We start from the raw sequence: 12,500 nt of genomic DNA, 5'->3' as shown, positions 1-12,500 counted from the left end.
GTGTGTCATCGACCTGACGGAGCTTTCCTTTAACAACCACCAGCTGTACAGAGGGAGGCGGGGCTTATCTTGAGCATTGGAATAGTCGAGCATTTTATTTAAAAAATGTACTTGGATATCCTTTAACGTGTTGATGTTTTGTGAGCTTATATATGATTAAAGTGACATCAGCAGTATTTGGAAGTGTGTCGGCAGGGAGCGCTGTCCGGGGACAGGAAGCGCGTGTTCTAAAAAGACGGAGCTGTCTTTGAGGGGACGATGAACGAACGCTTGCTTGGGTTTGGCTAAAGCTGCTGTCCTTGTGATTTGGGCCTTTTAATGATTTCTGTAGGTGAAGTTATTGAACAGTGTTCTTGATAAAGCAAGAAATGTGTGCACACGTGTGACTCCACACAGCGTCTCTTAGTGAGTTCCACCTGAACCAGATGCTGTTGATGGCCAGTGCAGGCTTTCACACAAGGCACCCACAGACACTAGTGGGAACTAGTTTAATGCTGAGTGGAGAGGGACCAGAGTAAACGTTCGATGAGTGTAAACGTCTGATCACAGCTGTGGAGCTTCAGCGCTGACACCAGAAAGCTTTTGTTTTTAAGGCGGACGTCACGTGTCTGTGTCAGTGATGACTGCTCGCCACGACACGCGTGTCTAAAGGAGGTTTGTGAGCTGCGTTCGCCACTGTAAACATTTTGTGTACGACAGTTATCAAACAGCTGTGGAAGGGAAATGAACACGAGAGCAGGTTAGCGACACACAGCCATCTGTGCCAACCCGGCGCTGTATCAGTACTGAAACAATCACACATCCCTGCACAGTGCACTCTACACACAGCTGCTGCAGGCTGGGGTAGATGTGTGATATCGTAGTGTTTAGAGGACAAAGGGCGCGTTTCATAGTTTCACACAGTCACACAGGGACAGCTTTCTCTGTGAAATGCACGTCAATAAGAAAAGCTCTGACGCGGCTCGTAGCTGTGAGTCGTGTGAGCTCGTACTGACCCGCGGATCCGTCTTTAAGCTGCTGCCATCCAGCTGTTTGCTACCTGCTAACCTTGGTAGATGCATCGCTTTGTCACGTAGTCGTCTTTGTAAACTCGGCCGAGACTCATCAGCGTCCAGGACAGTAGTTGGTGATTCAGTGTCACGATCGAGGAAACCAGGTTGAGGCCTGATGATGGTGTTAGCGGGACTCATCACGTGTGGCTGCGTGCTGCCCCATCACAGCCTTTAGCTACAGGGGGCTGTGTTTTCTACCTTTATTGCTGTAAGAGCAGTGGTTGTGTGTCACTGATATGTGACTGTGCGCTCTGTGGTTTGATCGACTGGGTCATGTAACGAGCAGCTGCTCAGAGGCCACTGTGTTTGTCTTCCACTTGATCTAATCAGCTCCTGTTTCACTTCTTATCAGCACTCCCTGAAGCACAGATGTTAATCGTGTGCGTGTGTGTGTGTGCGTGTGCGTGTGCAGCTGGACGTGATCATTGCCGACCTGGATGGAGGCACAGTTACCATCCCCGAGTGCGTCCACATCTCCCTGCTGCCTGAACCTCTGCTCCAGCAGACCCAGACGGCACTCTCCATGGTAAGAGCTGCAGCTTAAACACACCCAAAGCCACAATGCACACGATTACTGGGAAGTCTCAGTAGCATCACGTGGGTGGTTTCTACCACCAGACTTCCCAGTGCTCTTTATGGGATTAGGTGCCAGTAACATGTTCAGGAAGTGCTTCTCTTTCCTAGTATTGACTTCAGCTGAAAGGAATAAGCGGTTTTGTCCAGTGCTCCAGTCCCTGTGTAAAAAGCCCTGATAGACTCCAAGCAGTCGTCTCTGACTGAAATGTTATTGAAGTAAAAACATGTAAATACAAGCAGGGATGCATTGAAAGCATTTAAGGCGGGACTTTATCATTAATCACGTCTGAAATACTGCACAGCAGTGTGTTCTTGTTGGGCTTGACTGGGGTGGAGATCATTTCCAAGTATGATTTTTTTTTTTTATACCTGCCAAAAAAGTCAGATACATTTAAGAAGTGCCGAGTGTGTCGTCACCTTAACTGTGGAAATGCAGCCTTAGTGCTGAGTTATCTGATAAATGCACAACCACAGAGGTCGGTTTGTACTGAGGCACAGCGCTGCAGTCCTTTGCTTATTACTACATTTGAATGGTTATGTCACTGATAGGATTTCCCCTTTTTTAAGCCCCGCTGCTTGGATGCAGCGCGCTCACCAACCAAACACTGTTCTTGTGTTCTTATCAAGCTGTTCTTCACCTCCTTCCAGCACTGCAGCACCTGCCCTTTCTGAGAAACACTTTTTATAAATGCCTCCAGCTTCCTTATTATTGATAAAGGCCCAATACATCGATTTTTCTTCCTGCTTCCTTTGTCAGCTCTGTTTGCTTTGTGCAAATCTCATAACAATAGAGATGATACAGCAAAGCTGTTCATGCTCGTAACCATATCAGCTGTGAGTAAATCGGTTTGAGCTACAGGAAGTGATACCCAGTTTATGAGCAGTTTACTGGATATGCAGTCATTTTACAGTCTCAGCCATGAGTAAAGTGTAGTGAGAAATAATATGTAAACACAAAGTGTTGCTCACGCGCCGTCTGATACAGTTATACAGCGGTCATATAATACTCACAGCCCTTTGCTTTTCATGCTTTGTCCTTTTCCTGCACATGAAACATGGACAAACTTTGTAACTCGTTGACAGTGAAGCTGAGAGTGAAACACAGATGTGCAGATATCACGGAGGCCTGAGCTGCTGCTGCTGTCCCTGTGCAGCACATGTCACATCAACATAACTGGAACCTGATTTGTTCCACAGGATAAACAGAAGCGCATGCTTGAATACGAAGTCAAAGGTAAAAGGACCTCAGTAGTGGTCCTGGTCTGCTGTATTTAAACACAGTTTTGTGTTTGAACATGTTCCATTTCTGGATAAACGATCTTGTGTTTCCCCAGTTAGAGTTTCGTCCTGTCGAAACATTTAGATCAACAGTAGTTTTCTTTTATCGAGTGATGACAAGTCAAACTAAACACTCACATGTCTGCCAGATAAACTCTGTTCTGCCTTTTAGATAATGTCTCTTGGAGTAAACGACTGAGCTTCTGTGTGCACGGAGACAAAGGGTAGAGGGTGTTTATTTGGAGGAGGGTGCTTTGCATTTTCAGCGCAGACATGCAGCCTGGTATTTGAACTTGTCAGGCTCTTCCCACGGACACTCACAGTACGGTTTCTTTTTAGACACTCATCAACAGTAACGTGAGAGAGGAGTGCCGAACGATTTTAATCGTTGTCTGTTTCAGTGCTGAGAGCTTACACTGCAGTAAGGATGCTAATACTGAGATGCACAAGTGCAGCGCTGGTAGGTGTGTTGTGGAGTAACCTGTTAGACCGTGTGCTGCTTTAGAAAACGTCAGCTAAGATGAAGAGCTACAGAACGCTTGTGTGTCCTGAAGAGTGTTTTTAGCCTGCACTGTGCTGCACTGCCATGATCCAAACTCTTAGTTGTGGTTGCATGTTGCAGCTGGATTCATCGTAAATTCCCCTGATTGTGGGACGTACCTCAGACTTGGATAAACAGGAATGCCTCGTACATAAACGAGCAGTTATCTGTATCTGATCCTCAAGTGCTATACAGACAATACAATATAAATAAATGCAGTAAGGGAGTCCTCTTCCTTACAATCGTGTTGGGTTCAGTTTGGTCTTATGTGCTCACTGTCTCAGTCTACATCGATGAGCCACAGATGTTATTGCAGCAGCATCATTCGACAGCTCTGTGCCCTCCAGAGAGACACTGAACTTGGCCCTGCTGACTTAGGCCACATACCAAAGACGTCAGGGCTCAAAGGAATAGAAAAATAATTTATTTTGAAAGTTTTGTTTTTGTCACTGCGCCGTTCTATGTGCTTCATGACTCTTAACCCTGAGACTGCTGTGGTGCTAACGCTGCTCTGATAGTTCACTGGGTTATAGGCCTCAGCTGGCAGAGCGATGAAAACAGATCCAACTCTGACACACAAAGTCCAGGCACAGCAGATATCTGCCACACTGACAGCCCTGCGTGTGAAGCTGATCTGGGACTCGTCTGTTCAGTTGTCCCTCAGTGTGCTGCTGCTCCAGGAACCACGCTGATGCTGGAGACGGTTGGATAGCAACCCTAAACCAGGGCTTAGCTGCTCAGCTGTCCTTACACTTAGCCAGATGAATTTGTTCTGAGCCTAAAAGCTGTAACCAAGGATGATGTGTGTCTGCACACTCTGCCACTGACTTACTCTTCTTCTGAGCTTTCCCAGATGTTGTTCACATCTGACAGGAAACTTTGCACCTGTGTAGTAAATGTGCTTTAACCACGTAGTCTAGTGAATACAAGCTCAGAGCTCCATCACTCTGAAAACGGTGAGTTTGTGCTGTTGTCCGTATCGGCAGGAATCAGCAGCAGAGACTTGTGGTCAGCAGTGATGGACTTTGTTTTCTGTTCCTGCAGGTTTTGGATCCGGAGCTGGAAGTTGCCGATCATGCATTCCCCCCACAGTCCATGCAACCCTCTGCTCTCAAAATCCAGGCAAGGAGTAAACTCATGTAGTGATTCATACGCTGTAATTACACAACACCAGCATTAGTGTTTTTGTCTTATATCGATGGCATAAGAGGTGGTGGAGGTCATAAACTCTGGCAGGTTCAGGCTTCCAGACTCTTTCAGTTCCTCTGTGTGACAGTCGTCTTTACTGTGTGCGTTTCAGGACAAGGAGATCCGAGCGGTCTTTCTGTGGCTGTTCGCTCGGCTCTTCCAGGGCTATCGCTGGTGTTTACATATCATCCGCATTCACCCAGAGCCTGTGATTCGCTTCCATAAGGTACAGGAATGTCCTGGCACAGCACACCGCTGTTAATGTGCATCCAAGGAAACAAAGAACAACAACAACAATCTTTATTTATAGAGCACATTTAAAAGCCAAGGGCATGCCAAAGTGCTTTACATAAAAGAATAAAACAATTAACACTATAACATCGGAGTCATATAAGTGTGGAATTATGTTCACAGGTAAAAACCACTAATAAGAGTAAACTATAGCACATAGCTATAGCAAAGTAAAGCTGTACCATCAAACACAGTGATAGAGAACATAGACAACGCAAGACAAACAGAAAAATTAATAGAATAACTCACTGCAAACAAGGCCAGGATTTAACTGGTAGAAAAAGCAAGTTCAAACAGATATGTTTTAAGCTGTGATTTAAAAGATTGAATAGAGTCAGACGCCCGGATGCCAATCGGGAGATTATTCCACAGCTCAGGTGCAGCTAGAGCAAACGCTCGATCACCTCTAGACTTCAAACGAGATCTGGGCTGGACCAACAATAACTGTGAGGAAGATCTTAAAGCCCTCGCAGGAGCATATGATTTTAAGAGTTCCTTAAGATAGCTTGGTCCTGTGTTATTAGTAATTTTAAAAGTAAGCAACAGAATTCTTAATTGAATACGAAATTTCACAGGCAACCAGTGCAGATCAGCAAGGACGGGAGTGATGTGAGCAAACTTCTTAGTTTTAGTTAGAATGCGTGCAGCGGCATTCTGGACTGTCTGTAATCTATGCAGAAGGGTAGAGTGGAGACCAAAATAAAGTGAATTACAATAATCTAGCCTTGACGTTACAAAGGCATGGATGAGCTTTTCCAGGTCATTGTGTGGTCAAAGAGTCTTGATTGCTGCTAACGTTTTTCCACAGGCTGCCTTCCTGGGCCAGAGGGCGCTGTCAGAGGACGACTTCCTCACCAAGGTGTTAGACGGCATGGCGTTCGCCGGCTTTGTGTCGGAGAGAGGTCCCCCCTACAGAGCCACCGACCTGTTTGATGACGTGAGTCTTTCAACACAAACATCTACCCGTTCGCTCCTGTTTGTGCGATCGCAGAGCACAGTAGTTCATGACAGCTACGAGTGGAAAAACGTGTTAAGCTGACATGTCAGCACATGTTTGAGTCTCCTCTGGGAAGAAGCAATCAGCCAGGAGGCCGTGCAGCATGTGGCTCCCAGGACTTACCTGTGTGGAGGCAGCTGATAGGTCGATTTGAAAGGATTTCCCCCCAATAACAATGTTGTTGTTAAACATGTTTACATTACTGACGGTGCTCAGACAACATTCTGGGACATGGTGGGCCACGAAGGATACGCCGACCCATCCTTCAAATCTGGTTCTTCTTCTTCTTCTTCTTCTGCTTCTTCTTCTTCTGCTTCTTCTTCTTCTTCCAGCTTGTACATGCAGTGCTACCACCTTCTGTTTCAGTCTGTTACTACACTCTTAAATTTCAGGATCTTACAAAGCTTCAAACGACGCATCAGCTATTTTGATAGTCGACGTAATCGTGACTAGTCAACAAGTGTGGCTCAGGCGGTAGAGCAGATCAGCTACTGACTGGAAGGTTGGTGGTTCGATGCTTGGCTTCCCCAGTCTGCCAAGTATCCTCGGGCAAGAAACTAACCCCCCGCTGCCCTCTAATGAGTCCAGCGGAGTGTGAATGCTTAGATTGCACTTAAGTATAGAAGGAAGTGCTTGTATGAGTGGGTGTGAATGTTGTATAGAGGGCTTTGAGCACTCCGGGAGAGTAGAGACGCGCTGTATAAGAATCAGTGCATTTACCATGAACAGCTGTCACACAAACCTTTACTGACGTAACTGAAAACGTTCCAACCTGGTGCACCGATGACACGATTAGGGCTGCTCGATTATGGCAAAAATGATAATCACGATTATTTTCACTGAAATTGAGATCTCGATTATTTGACGATATTTATTTAACCCTTACGACCTACCATAGAACCAAGTCCGCCAGAGCTTATATTATATTTTTACTGATTTTGGAGATACACCAATTTTTATATACTGCAGAAAAAATGAAAAACAATCCTATGATGCAAATTTGCAAAGAAAACAGCAGGTGCATCAAAATAAACTATTTCCAGCAGTGAAGTTTCAGTTCTAAGCATCCCAGCAACTATTCAGAAAAGTCAAACATGACCAGTATAGGCTTTTAAGGCCTACAAGTAAAAAAAAATACATTTTCCGCGAAAATGACGTCACTTCCAGTTTCGGACAGGAAATGGCGGACATGCGATCGTTCGCGCTGACGTCTGTTTCACTGTGGGAAGTGTTACCAACAGCTGATGGGATCGGCAAAGCGTGTTTCTGGAATATTATGTTTTTGTTCCTGCAAGAGCTTTTTATGCAGTTTTTGCAAAGCTATATGTGGAAGGAAACTGTGACCGAGGACAAGCTGATGGCATCAGATGTAAGTACAACTCCTCCGGTTTCATATGCAAAAACAATTATTGCGCTAGCTTACACGGTTCAGGTTCTACAGGGATTTAAAAATAGTTACACAACATGGAGCGTAAAATTTGATTAATTGAGCAGCCCTAGACACGATCGTTGGTCACTGAGCACAGTGTGGCTCAGATACGGAAGAAAGCTACTAACATCACTGCTGTCCTCTTTCTACAGCTGGTAGCAAACCAGGTGGAGCGGATACGACAAGAGGAGGCCTGTCCGCACAAAGTCATGAACCATGCCAAGGAGGTTGCAGAGCAGCTCTTCAAAAATGTGCGTTTCATCGATTGAACTTTCTTACGGTTTCTGTTTGTCGCCATTCCTCCGTTCTTCCTTCAACGATCGCCGTCTTTCTGTTTTCTCAGGAGAATCCCTACCCCGCTGTGGCCATGCACAAAATCCAGCGACCGTCAGAAAACAGTCAGAACAACGCACAGAATCGGGCGCCGTTCCCCATGCTGGACGACGTAGCGGTGCAGCTGTTCATCGATCACGCTGCTGCCAAGCTCAAGACCGCACCTCCCGCCGTCAAGCCGGAGCTCAAGAGCATGGTGCCATCTGGGCCGCCGCTGGGTGAGCTGTTCTTAGCATGCACGTGACCCGACTGCAAACTCATATCGGCCGAAGCCTCAGTGTGGTGAAACTGTAACGTGAGGTTAACTGAAGGCGGCCAACACCCGCTCCGAGTTGGCGCTGACCCTGCTTACGTGCATCTTAAACTTCCTGTGTTAACCTCATACAGTCTGACAGTGCGTGCGTAGGAGGCGTAGCTTCTGTGCTGTGGCGAGTCTGACGCCCTTTGCTCCACAGGAGATATCGTGGACAGGAACGGCAACGTGATGGCGAACAGCGCTCGCAGGCTGGAGGTGGTCAGGAACTGCATCACGTACATTTTTGAGAACAAAATGCTGGAGGCCAAGAAGGTAAAGACGCGTGTGTGTCTGTGACGCACTCACAAACTTTGTTCGGTCTGCAGGCTGTTTTTGTGTGTTGATCGTGGTCGTTTGTCACGTCGTCTGTGCAGCTGATGCCAGCGGTGCTGCGGGCGTTGAAGGGTCGGGCAGCTCGCGTGTGTTTGACTCAGGAGCTCAATCAACATGTCCTGCAGAACCGAGCTGTGCTGGATGACCAGCAGTTTGACTACATTGTGCGCATGATGAACTGCACCTTACAGGTGAGCCGGCACACAAGGGGCCTGATAGTGTCGAAGCACACCACGAGGACGTGCCTGTGGGCGTCACAAAACAAGCCGCTGAACGGCATTATGGGAAGTGTTCAGAGTGTGACCCATACTGACATCAGGTGGCAGCTTTGACTTCCTGTAGAATGGATTCAGCCTCGTCAGAGTGAACAACAGTAACAGCTGTGTTACTGTTGTTCACTCGTCAGGTTTCCACAGCTGCAGCTCGCCGACCTGGCTGTTGCCAGAGCAGCTGTTTGAGGTCCAGCCTGGACGATAAGCTTAAGCTGAGACAACTGAGTGTGTCTTCATTGACTCTCTGTTTGTGTCAGACGTGCAGATGCTCTTAAACACGAGCCGTTTCTTCTGTTGGAGGTGTATACAGGCTGATCACATGTCATAGAAGTCTTTGCAGGTCAAGCGTGAAGCCTCACACACGTCTCTGTGCTTCGTTGTTTTGGAGCTCAGTGCTTTCCTGCTCTTTCTGTTCAGGACTGTTCACACATGGATGAACACGGGATCGCGGCGGCGCTTCTTCCCCTGGTCACAGCCTTCTGCAGAGTGAGTGCAGCCTTCCTAAAATGAGAGTTCGCCCACACTGTACAGCTTGAGGTGTTACTGAGCCTGTGATTGGACGTCTGTGTTCTGTCTGACAGAAACTGGGAGCAGGCGTCACCCAGTTTGCCTACAGCTGTGTGCAGGAGCACATGGTGTGGACCAACATGCAGTTCTGGGAGGCCATGTTCTACAGCGACGTGCAGAACCACATCCGACACCTGTACCTGGAGACGGAGGACGGAGGGCAGCACAACAACTCGGTGAGCAGAGCGCCCGCATGTCCCATGCTCCGCACACGTGATTAAAAGTTCACCGTCTAACTGACGGAGCTTTGTCCATCCCGATGTGTTCTCAGGAACAGCACGTCGCCTCGGGAAACAGAAGGGAAATCGGCGCCCTGGAGCTGGCGTCAGAGCAGAGCCGGCTGTGGCCGACGCTCAGCAAAGAAATGCAGATGGAGCGCGTGCAGAAGGAGGAGAGCACGGTATTCAGCCAGGCCATCCACTACGCCAACAGGATGAGCTACCTGCTGCTCCCGCTGGACACCAGCAAGAACCGGCTGCTGCGGAGCTCCGGCCTCGGAGACGTGGAGAGCGTCAGCAACAGCTACGTCACAAACAGGTAGGAGCGCCCGTCTGCCCACAGAGGGCGCGCCCACAGTACAAACAAGTCTTTAGAAACATGTTTTTATCTTCACACAATCCAGCTAAGCATGTCTTAGTGTCATCAAACACTGTCACACTCAAAGCGGCTGATTGGCTGAGACATAAAATGTCTGTTTTTGTCACATTCACTTTGTGTTTAGTAAGACAGGCTTTTATTGTGAAATCCCAACATCTGTCTTTAAAACAGAGACCGTTCCTTTTATTCTGTGACCAGCACGCGCATCGCCCATGAGTGTGGAGTTATTGTTTACATCGAGTTGTTCGATCAGCTGGGGCTTCGTCCGTGCTCAGAGCGTGTGTTTGTGTTGCAGCATTGCAGGCAGCATGGCGGAAAGCTACGACACGGAGAGCGGCTTCGAAGACGCAGAGAGCTCAGACGTGGCCAACTCTGTGGTGCGCTTCATTAACCGCTTTGTCGATAAAGTGTGCAACGAGAGCGGCGTGACCAACGAGCACCTCAAAGCTCTCCACGCCATGATACCAGGTATGGACGAATCGCCGCGTCTGCCTCGTGTCAGCCACACGCATGAAGCACTCGAGCCTCACGCTGTCTCTGCACTCTCACTCTGCAGATATCGTTCAAATGCACATCGAGACGTTGGAAGCAGTCCACAGGGAGAGTAAGAGACTGCCTCCCATCCAAAAGGTAACCAATTCATGTTTTTACATCCCACTGGACAAAGGCCATGCAGAACCCCAACCAGCCCCGCCCACTCCCCTCTTCACCAATCCCTTCAGCTCAGGCTCAAAGCGCCACGGCAGGTACGTCTGTCAGCTGCAGACAGAAGCGTGTGACTCGCAGCACGCCGGAGCCGTGCATGTGGGGTGTGCGGTCTGCTATCTGAGGCCGGAGCGGCTCTCCCAGGGCCTTCAGAGCTGCGTGCCTTCCATCTGAAGGGTGCTGTTCATGATGGGCGGCTGTATGTGAGCTTGATCCAGGAAGGGCGCCCTCCATCTCTGCCCTGCTCTCGCAGCATCCAGGGTCAGGCGAATAACAGCTGAACTTGTGGCTCAGGGTGTTATTGCGACACGCTACCAAAGCTGTAATTGATTTCCGCTCTTTAGAAACCTCCCAGGCCTCGCCGGAGGACAGGAAGTGATGTAAGGGTCTAGAGGAAAAAGCCAGCTTCTTATGTGCTCTTGTTCATCTTCAGCAGTCGGCCCACTGAGACCATCGCTGCACATTGTGACATGTTTCTCTGTGTGTCTGTGGGCTCATGCACTGGTGCAGGTTGCCCTCAGCACGGGTGTGAAAGCATGCAACGGTTGCAGTGGTTCTTTAACAAAGTGTGTTCCTGTGACTAAGATAAGCGCATGTAGTTTTAGATGTCTGTCGGCCATGTTTGGCTGTGATGTCGTAGCACGGGGTCATCTCTGTCGCTCTCTGTCTTTCAGCCCAAGCTGCTGAGGCCGACTCTGTTGCCTGGCGAGGAGCTGGTGATGGAAGGCATGCGTGTTCACCTAATCCCCGATGGGCGCGAGGAGGCCACGGGGCTAATGGGAGGTCCGCCTCTACTGCCAGCGGAGGGCGCCATCTTCCTTACCACGTACCGGCTCATCTTCAAGGGCACGCCCACCGATCCACTGGGTAAGAGGAATTTTGGCTGCAGCTCTGTCGATTGTCCCGTTCTGTCGCTGACCGCGGTGTCCTCCTGCAGTTGGAGAGCAGGCAGTCACTCGCTCCTTCCCCGTCGCCTCCCTGACAAAGGAGAAGAGGATATCGGTCTCGTTAACGATGGACCAGTTTGTCCAGGAGGGGCTCCAGCTGCGGTCCTGCACCTTCCAGGTACCTTCCTCAGAATCACGCCGATCAGCTCTCAGCCAAACTAGAAGCTGGCGCTCTGACTTCGTGTTGTCTCTGTCTCTGTGTAGCTTATGAAGATTGCCTTTGATGAGGAGGTGGCGTCCGATCTGGCGGAAGTTTTCAGGAAGCATTTGCACAAACTGCGTTACCCTCAGCATGTGCAGGGCACCTTCGCCTTCACTGTGGGTCAGAGTGGCAAAATGGTGGTGGAGCACAAGACGAAGGACAAGAACCAGTCGCTCAAGTAAGTGTGGAGGGACTGAAGCTGACGCTGTGAATAGAAGGAGAGCGCCATCAGTCGTGTTAGATCACTGACCCGTCACTGTGGGTGGGCCAGCAGGTGACACAGCTGTAACATCAGGAGCGTCAGTGCTGAGACGTTCAAGTTTACCTCGAGCTCCTGAATGTTCATGCAGGACCTCGGATACAGTTGATGCGTTCCGTTTGCACCAGGAACGCCCCCTCAGCCCCGCCCACCCTGACATCACAGTCCACACCGGGTTTAGAAAGCTTTCTGTCTCTGCTGGTCTGTGGGCACAAGCTCCCTGAGCTTTCATTGGTCTCTTATTTAAAGTCTCAGCAAGCTTTCAGTGACACACACAGACACACACACACACACAGACACACACACAGACACGCACACAGACAGACACGCACAGACACACAGACACGCACACAGACACACAGACACGCACACAGACACACACAGACAGACACGCACAGACACACAGACACGCGCACAGACACAGACAGACACGCACAGACACAGACAGACACACACACACACAGACACAGACAGACACGCACAGACACACAGACACGCACACAGACACACAGACACGCACACAGACACGCACAGACACGCACACAGACACGCACACAGACACAGACAGACACGCACAGACACGCACACAGACACACAGACACGCACACAGACGCACACAGACACGCACACAGACACGC

The 12,500-nt window shown here is 49.1% G+C and overlaps 1 protein-coding gene across 5 annotated transcripts in view; it reads left to right on the top strand.

Annotated features, from left to right (window-relative positions):
- The window catches only part of sbf1 (SET binding factor 1), a 59,697-nt gene that overhangs the window by 29,977 nt on the left and 17,220 nt on the right, over nucleotides 1-12,500 (top strand). For all 5 annotated transcript variants that reach the window (XM_026148106.1, XM_026148105.1, XM_026148109.1 and 2 more), the window contains 16 exons: nucleotides 1,465-1,578; nucleotides 4,492-4,569; nucleotides 4,748-4,861; nucleotides 5,735-5,863; nucleotides 7,505-7,603; nucleotides 7,696-7,903; nucleotides 8,141-8,253; nucleotides 8,355-8,504; nucleotides 9,003-9,071; nucleotides 9,167-9,328; nucleotides 9,424-9,689; nucleotides 10,045-10,217; nucleotides 10,306-10,379; nucleotides 11,129-11,321; nucleotides 11,392-11,519; nucleotides 11,606-11,781. In XM_026148106.1, coding sequence (XP_026003891.1) covers nucleotides 1,465-1,578; nucleotides 4,492-4,569; nucleotides 4,748-4,861; nucleotides 5,735-5,863; nucleotides 7,505-7,603; nucleotides 7,696-7,903; nucleotides 8,141-8,253; nucleotides 8,355-8,504; nucleotides 9,003-9,071; nucleotides 9,167-9,328; nucleotides 9,424-9,689; nucleotides 10,045-10,217; nucleotides 10,306-10,379; nucleotides 11,129-11,321; nucleotides 11,392-11,519; nucleotides 11,606-11,781 — 2,246 coding nt within the window. The remainder of the gene's footprint in view (nucleotides 1-1,464; nucleotides 1,579-4,491; nucleotides 4,570-4,747; nucleotides 4,862-5,734; nucleotides 5,864-7,504; nucleotides 7,604-7,695; nucleotides 7,904-8,140; nucleotides 8,254-8,354; nucleotides 8,505-9,002; nucleotides 9,072-9,166; nucleotides 9,329-9,423; nucleotides 9,690-10,044; nucleotides 10,218-10,305; nucleotides 10,380-11,128; nucleotides 11,322-11,391; nucleotides 11,520-11,605; nucleotides 11,782-12,500) is intronic.

Source organism: Astatotilapia calliptera, chromosome 17 (assembly GCF_900246225.1).
Source record: "Astatotilapia calliptera chromosome 17, fAstCal1.2, whole genome shotgun sequence".
NCBI lineage: Eukaryota > Metazoa > Chordata > Actinopteri > Cichliformes > Cichlidae > Astatotilapia > Astatotilapia calliptera.
Note: the sequence above shows the minus strand (reverse complement) of the source record. Positions and strands in the feature narration are given on the sequence as shown.